Genomic DNA, 8,060 nt, shown 5'->3' on the forward strand with positions numbered 1-8,060 from the left:
AATGGATCGGTTTTGGCCTGTTTTATTATTATTATTTTTTAGATTCGATTCCGAGTGAATCGACGAGGAATGTGTTGGTTTTTCAGTGATGTTTTATCTTTTTTTTCTTATTATGTAGGTATTTTTATTTTGTGGACACTTTTTCCGTGTAGCACAAAAGCTCTAAAACTTTATATAGAACGAAAGTCTTATATTTCGACGGTACTTTGAAACTTCGAAAGTAGTGTTTTACGATTTATTCAGTGGTCTCGAGAAAAACCTATAGAACCGTGAAAAATACGTAAGCAACTACGATTAGTTAAGTATTGTTAGCTGCGTTCATAATCATTTTTCAAATAAAATGATTTATCATTGCTATCAAATGTTTATATATGTTTAATAATAAAATGTGTAAAAATGAGCGATGTCAGACGATTCACCGACCAACGCCCGATTCCTGTATTATAGCCGTATAGTACGTTTATTTTTTTTCTCTAACACGTTATTCAGACGAATTAAAAATAAAAACTGCGAACACTTATACATTTTATATAATATGTATACCGTAATACATACGCGCAAATCACACCTTATGAGATAGTAATTAATTAAAAATAATATATACATAATATGCGAATTATGTGTTTCAAATAAAATATTTAATCGGCGCGCGAAAATGTTTACAATATTAATGTTCGGTGATCGCGTTAGGCGTAGCTGTGATTCGACGGCGACGTGCTGACTTTCATAGACATCACCTTGGCCGAGTAATTATCCCGCACGATTTGTTTGAAGAACTCATCTTGTTCACCAGTTGTGTTGTTGGCGACGGTCCATGCCGAGTATATGAAATCGTATAATGTCTCCATCCCCAACGACGCGGCAATGTTTTGGCTCACCTTGTCGGTGAACACGCCGGCGATCACGTCGATGTCGAACCATCTGTACTCGGGAAGTTGTCTCATCACGACGTTTGTCAGCAACTCTGTGCCAATTCCTATCGGTAAAATGGCAGATTAGGTGGGTTTAATTTTCCTAAACGTTTGAAAATTTCAAATATATTAAATATAAATATAAAAATAAAAATATATTTATATATTTTTATATTCACTAGGTAATAAGTACTCAAATACGTATTTTAAATACTTTTGAAATTTTAAAATAGGCACTAGGACCGAATTCTAAAAATACTTTTTCTAAGTGTTTGTATTAAAATTAAACATTAGTTTACAAATAGTTTTTCTTTTTAATTCAATATATTTTCAATCACGTAAAAAAAAAAAAATAACTGAAAATAAACAATAGTCGTAGGTAATAATACAATATAATATTTTTTTATATAAATTATATCCACCGAAAATTCAAATATATAAGTAATTTATAATTAAACCAAATTTATTATACGTTGTAAAATACACTATACAAATTATAATTAAATATGGAAATGCTAAAGAAATTTGGGTTATTTTTTTTAATTATTATATGTATATCAGGTGATTTTTTTATAATGCATTACTCATTATTTCAAAAAACAATTAAAACTTTTGAAAATATTTCTCTTAAATAATGATTAAATAAAAAAATTATATTTCTTACTAATTTTTATTGTTTTATTTTTACTTTTACTTTTTTATACGATAACATGTATTTTTAATAATTTCATATTCTGAAGTAGAAAATTATTCATAGTCTTTTGATATGTACATTGTACCTATAAATTAAATTATGGACAAGATAATTTATGAATAATTCATAAACTATAATTATTATAGCCGTTACAGGCAGTAAAGTTATAGGCATTAAAGTTTTGACGAACAGAGTGGAGTTGCATAGAGGTTCCCCGCCAAATATTGCTTCAATACTCCGCTCATCTATGTATTAGATAATTGTTATGTTATTTATAATTTCTTGTATTGAGTTTTCGGTTGCCTATTTGTTTTTATCTTCCCTATAATATTCTTACTCTGTTTGGTAGGTATCCATTGGATGACTTTTAATTTTATTTTTATAATATTCATTTCTACAAAATGTATTCTAATATTTCTTATAATATATATATACAATGTATACATATAGGTACTAGCTAGTTAACCGGCTTCCTAAAGTTCTTTTTTTGATATTTTATGAAAATAAAATTTTATAATTTAAATATGATATAATATAATAATATATATAATTTGGTCTTTTAAGTGGAATTCTATCTATCTAATCTCTTGTTTTAAGGTTTTAACATATTATAAATCAATAAACTACGATCGTTATCTAAGGTTTTCATTTTCATTTATGTGAAGAATTATAACTATTTTTTGTTATTATTGTGTCATTATAAAAATTCATTATTTAATACACAGTGAAACATATGTGTGTATTAAAGTTTTAAATTAATGTTAAATTTAACTGTTTAACTTCAGGTTCATTCATGAATCATGACTAATTCCAAATTTTTCTTTTACGTACATAAATGTCTTATAATATCTGAATAATTCAATTTATTTGAAGTTGTTTTTGTTTATTTTTATTATTATCTTGATCTATTTAATATATAAAATAGTAATATATGATACAAGACTAAAGGGTCATAGGGTTTAGACATTTAATATTCCTACATTTCATAAATTTATGGTCAATACAAGAGTAGCATTCACGTTATTCTGGTGCCATTACATTTAAATTATCTAGTTTTAAATTGTTTTAACTGTCTTTTCTGCAATATAAATATTTATTTCACTTATTATGTTATATTGTTTGTTGTAATTCTTTTTAGTATTTAAATTCGTTGATTTTTAAATTCAATAATGTTGTTGTTAATTGTTATATCCTCTACTCTGTATATTTTAATTATTTCACGTTCATCTTACTTACTGTTTATATTTTATTGTAGACACTTATATATTTTATAAATAATGCTTTCACTGACTTTGTTTATCTTATGTTCAATATTTATGTAAATACAAAAGTACCACCATTTTGATTAAAATTATTAGTTTAAATCTTAAATTAATTAAAACCGAGGGTTTTTTTTATTGAGAAACTAATTATTATATATTTTAATATATTTTTAATTTTTAACGAAAACCCACATTGATGGTCTTATTATACAAGTTATAGTTCCAATATATTTTGTGTGTAATATCGATATTCGTTTCTAATATAATCGTCAATTTACAATAATAAACAAAAATATTTAAAGGTAATTTTTAGCTTGGACTCATTGCGCAAATCATTGTGTTTTTGTAATTATTCATGTTGTTTTAAGTATATTATATTATAGTATTATACTCATATATTGTTTTACTTATAAAATTTTCTTAATTTTTCATATACTTACTTATAATTTAATTAAACTTTTCAAAGTTTTTAAGTGTGTTAAATATCGCATCATCAATTTTAACATACCAAATTCGATTAAATTACATACAATTTACGATTAAAATGATTGATTAAGATAATACTTTTTCATACATTTATTTAATTATTTATCGAAGTTGAAACGAGCGAAGCCCACACAACTGCATAATATGAACTGAGTCCCAATAAAACTTTTTGAAATAAACTGAGTCCATGTTTTAGTACTAACAAAATTAAGTTAGCCCTGTCGAACTTTGAATATAACCATTTCCTTTGCCATTTTTACGATCTTAGGACAAGTTAAAAAAAAAATTAGGTTATGGTTAAAAATATTTTTTTTTTTATGTTAATTTAAAAATACTTGATAGATGTGTGTAATATATTTATTTTTAATACATTTATGTCGTATATCGGTAAAAACTTAAATGATAAACTTTTTATGTAGCTATTCAAACGTTGATATAATATATTTTGTTTGTGACAACTACATTTTTTCTCTAATTTCTTTTTCTTTAGTCGTGATATAATTTGTTATAGTTTGTTATATTTGGTTAATATAATAATTTAGAATTAGAATTATTGGTATTTTTGCTTCAACCCGAATTAATTAATTATTTTTCTCTCGTTCAAGTGTGATACTTAATTTATCAGGTATAATAAGCGTAAGTACTCTGTGAATTTATTTGTTTGTAGTTTTTATTTAATGGAAATATAATCAATTTAAAATAAAGTTATAATAGGAGATGCTTTTATCAGAATATAATATTTAACTTTTGATGTACATTAGTAAATTGCAAGTTTTCCTACTAAAGTGGGTATTAATTTTCTTGCACACCTAAGAGCATTTTGATACGAAGCATTCAATTTATTGCATGATAGTAAAATGATGTAGTGTTTGTCGTTACTCGTTACACATTTGACAACATATTATTTTTAATGCAGGTATACTATTTACAAGGCGTATAAAAACATAAAATAAATTATATGGTAAATTTAAATAATAATTTAAAATATGTAAGATGTAACCAGCATGATACTACCATTTATGAATGTTGAAATGTATTAAAACATTTATTAATACGGTTTTGGAATTAAATATTAGATTACATCAAAAATAAAGTGAAAGTTAACGAAATAATTATACATTATAAATAATACAGTATAATAAGAGTTTTAGAACTTGTTTAAAAAATGTCAATTATTAAAAATTAATCAAATTTTTGACATTTTTGTAAGATGTTGTATAATAGATACAAACCTTTATTTCTATACTCGGGAAGCACAAACCACGAATATACTTCTAACATTTTTTCCACGTTATTATGTTTATATGGATTACCTCTTTTAGTTAAATAATGTTTAAACTTTTGCAGCTCTCTTAGTATCTCACCTTCATATACCTATTGATTAAATTAATACAATAGTATTTTAAATATCTTACAAAACTGGTTTGGTAAAATGTCTTATTTTTTTTGAATAATTTATTTTTATAAATAATAGATATTATATAATATATTAAAATGAAACGAGTGAAATTCCGACGAAAATCGTAGTATTGTTTAATATAATTAAAATATGTGTATTGATAGATTTTTTGAAAATGTTAGAATTGTACATTATTTATAGTTGCTGAGAAATAATCTCATAGTATCTAGGTAGTTATGGATATATATATATACTTATAAGTTATAATAATTGGTAATGAACGTTTTGAAAATCTATTTAGTCTTATAAATATAATTGTTAGAAGTTTTGAAACTGCTATATTCGTATAAACATGCCGATATTTTTATCAGATTAATGTCAACTTATAATTAATTAATCTTTGCTGTATATTAACATATTCTGTAGGTAGTTTAAAAAGGTATTTACCCTATCTTTGCTGAATTCAGGATCTCTGTTATTTAATTCGTTGAATCTGCATACAATAAATCCAACTAAATTTCCAGTTTTCTGCTCAACAGCAACAGTTGAAAGTGTGTCTTTCATCCAAGTTCGAACCAAGTATAAGTATTCTTCAACAGATCCATTGTCCGTATGCATTTTACTACTTTGAATTATTGGTTCATCGTGGATATAATGTTCCTATTAATTTTTAGAAAATTGAAAATATCATAGTTCATAAAGTAATTGTACTGTAGATAATTATTTTCTTTATAACGTATATGGTAGGTTATCTATGACTGGCAAAACCTTTACCACCTTTCGAATACCATATAAATCATATAATGTAATAATATATATAGCTGATGTGTAAATAGATCACCTACTGAAAATATTTATAGTGTATAGGTTTATATTATCCATATAATTCGTATAATTTTTATATTATTCATCAGTGACGTGTAGTTTGACTTCTAGTAAATAATAAAATTATGTTTTTTTGGCTTATTTTTTAATACGTATATTCAATATATATTAATAAATTCATCGGTAAAATACTAATTAATCAGTATCAATCATGAGCATTTATGGTTAGTTGTTTTGACATGATGATACCGTTCCAATTTCCACACAGTATCACAACTTAACTCTATTTTTAAAGATTGATCATAATATGTCAAAAATTTTTTAGATGCTATCATATTCATTGTCTTAGCTTCATCATACTCTATTTTTACCACTTAAAGAATTTTCCTTTTTTTTCAATAAAATACAGTACATCAATATCGATAACTTTTGTAAAAATTTGATGTAGTAAGTTAATAATACGAGTAAACACTCTAAAGCGAAATACATCCTTGGTTTCAGTGTTTAAAAATTTTCTCTGTTAATAAAACTATTGCTTTAACTTATTTCCATCAAAAATGTTGTACAGACAGATAATAAAATTCTTTTAAAAAATGTACATTTATTTAAATTGATTTTAAATCCAGTCTTTTATAGCTTAACCAAAATTAATTTTTTAAATAATTAGTTTTGTAACAATAACTTTATTACAAAAATCGATACCAGCTAACCCCAATTAAATTCTTAAAATTAATTTTGGGTAACGGTTTTCTTTTTTATGTAATGCTACGAACAATTTCTTTACTCTAAACAGACATGCTCAAATAACTCAATGTATTTATTATTTGTAGTTTTGTATACCATTTCTCATTGAGTACGATATTCTGATGTACTCTACCATCGACTAATTGGTTCATACTATCTAACCCATATAATTCATACTTTATTACCTTACTTTTCAAACTGAATATTACTAGTCAAAATTTGAGGTGATCTCAGAGGGTTTTATTTTCAAAATAATTTTTTAAAATTTGTAAGTATCAATCTTATCATTATACTGTTCTTTATGTTCTTTTAACAATCCATTTACTTTATATTCTGTATAATTCCTTATTATTTCGAATTATATAAATCCTCATTTTAAATTCCTAATTCAAATGTTGTCAGATTAATGTTTAACTATCTATGATTTTTTTTAAAATTAAAAATTACATTTGATTTATTAGATTATAAACATAAATTAGTTTTTATTTCACTTCCTGATTAAATTATTATCCCATACTTATCGTCAATATAATAAATGCTTTACGAAGTAAAGGCGCGCGTATTCAATGCTTATAATTAATTAATAAAAACAATCATGTAGTTATAGTTAAAATTTGTTTTATTTATGACTTCTATATTGAATAATAAATAAAATATAACTTATATTACATTGTATAGACCAGAAATATAAACTATTACAAAGACTATATCCAGAATTATAGAAATGTAAAAAAACATATTTAAAAATAAAATTTTTTTCAATTTATTAAAATTATTATTAAACTTAAGATTTCAAATATTGGAAACAAGGCATTTACCAATTTAAATAAATAAAATATAATTTCACATACATAAACTTTCGACATTATCAATTTTACTTAGTATTAAGACTTACCTTGATCATTTTAAGTACTTCATCATATCTATTAGATTTTAATTCCTGTATTTCAATTTCATCGTATAATGTATTCCAAACCCGAGGTGAATCAATTGCAGTTTCAATTAAATAGTCATCCTCCCAATTTTGCATTAAAATATTAGGTTCACTTTCAACCATGTTGCTAAAAAAGCATTAAAACTATACTAAAAGTTAAATTTAAAACATTTACTTTCCCAGAAGATTGGTTATAAAACAATAATTAGAATATTATATAATGAACAAAAATAGTGTGTTTTTGTATATTTTGTTGATTTTTAAAATTGATAATAAAGCCAGAGTATAAATAATATAAAAATATATTATATGTAAATAAGTACCTAATACTATTTTAGTATTGTGTTAAAATGATCACATAAATACTGGCACAACTCAAGCGCTTAAATCACCTAAAGGGGAAAACCATTTAAATTATTCCACCTCCTCCTCCTTACTCTGATAAATGATAAGTATGTGTATTACCTATATAATAAAAAATAACATTTGAAACATAATTACTTTAATTAAATAAACAAACAAAAAAAAAAAAAATGTTTTAAACAAACGTTTTGGATTGCAAGTTGAGTGATTATATATATGTATTTGTATTACAATAATGATGTGTATTTTTTTAGGATTTTTTTTTAGCCAAAAAGTTTTTCGATTCTCAATTTATTTTGAGGGTGGTTTATGGTAGAATATCAGATCCAAAGTAGATATTGTTCATAATAAATTTACGTTCAAGGGACTACTATAATAATCGATAGTTATAACAACCAAAATTAAAAATAGTTATTAAACAGTATCAGTATACGATATATTA

The 8,060-nt window shown here is 24.0% G+C and overlaps 1 protein-coding gene across 1 annotated transcript; it reads right to left on the reverse strand.

The window, feature by feature from the left end:
- Positions 1-686: 686 nt before the first annotated feature.
- Positions 687-7,378, reverse strand: LOC132924964 (uncharacterized). The gene is made up of 4 exons (XM_060989399.1): positions 7,217-7,378; positions 5,200-5,412; positions 4,718-4,727; positions 687-976 (listed from the first exon to the last, which is right to left on the reverse strand). The coding sequence occupies exons 1-4, from the start codon at positions 7,376-7,378 to the stop codon at positions 687-689; spliced, it is 675 nt and encodes a 224-aa protein (XP_060845382.1).
- Between the last annotated feature and the right edge of the window lie 682 nt (positions 7,379-8,060).

This window comes from Rhopalosiphum padi, chromosome 3 (assembly GCF_020882245.1).
Source record: "Rhopalosiphum padi isolate XX-2018 chromosome 3, ASM2088224v1, whole genome shotgun sequence".
Taxonomy (NCBI): Eukaryota; Metazoa; Arthropoda; class Insecta; order Hemiptera; family Aphididae; genus Rhopalosiphum; species Rhopalosiphum padi.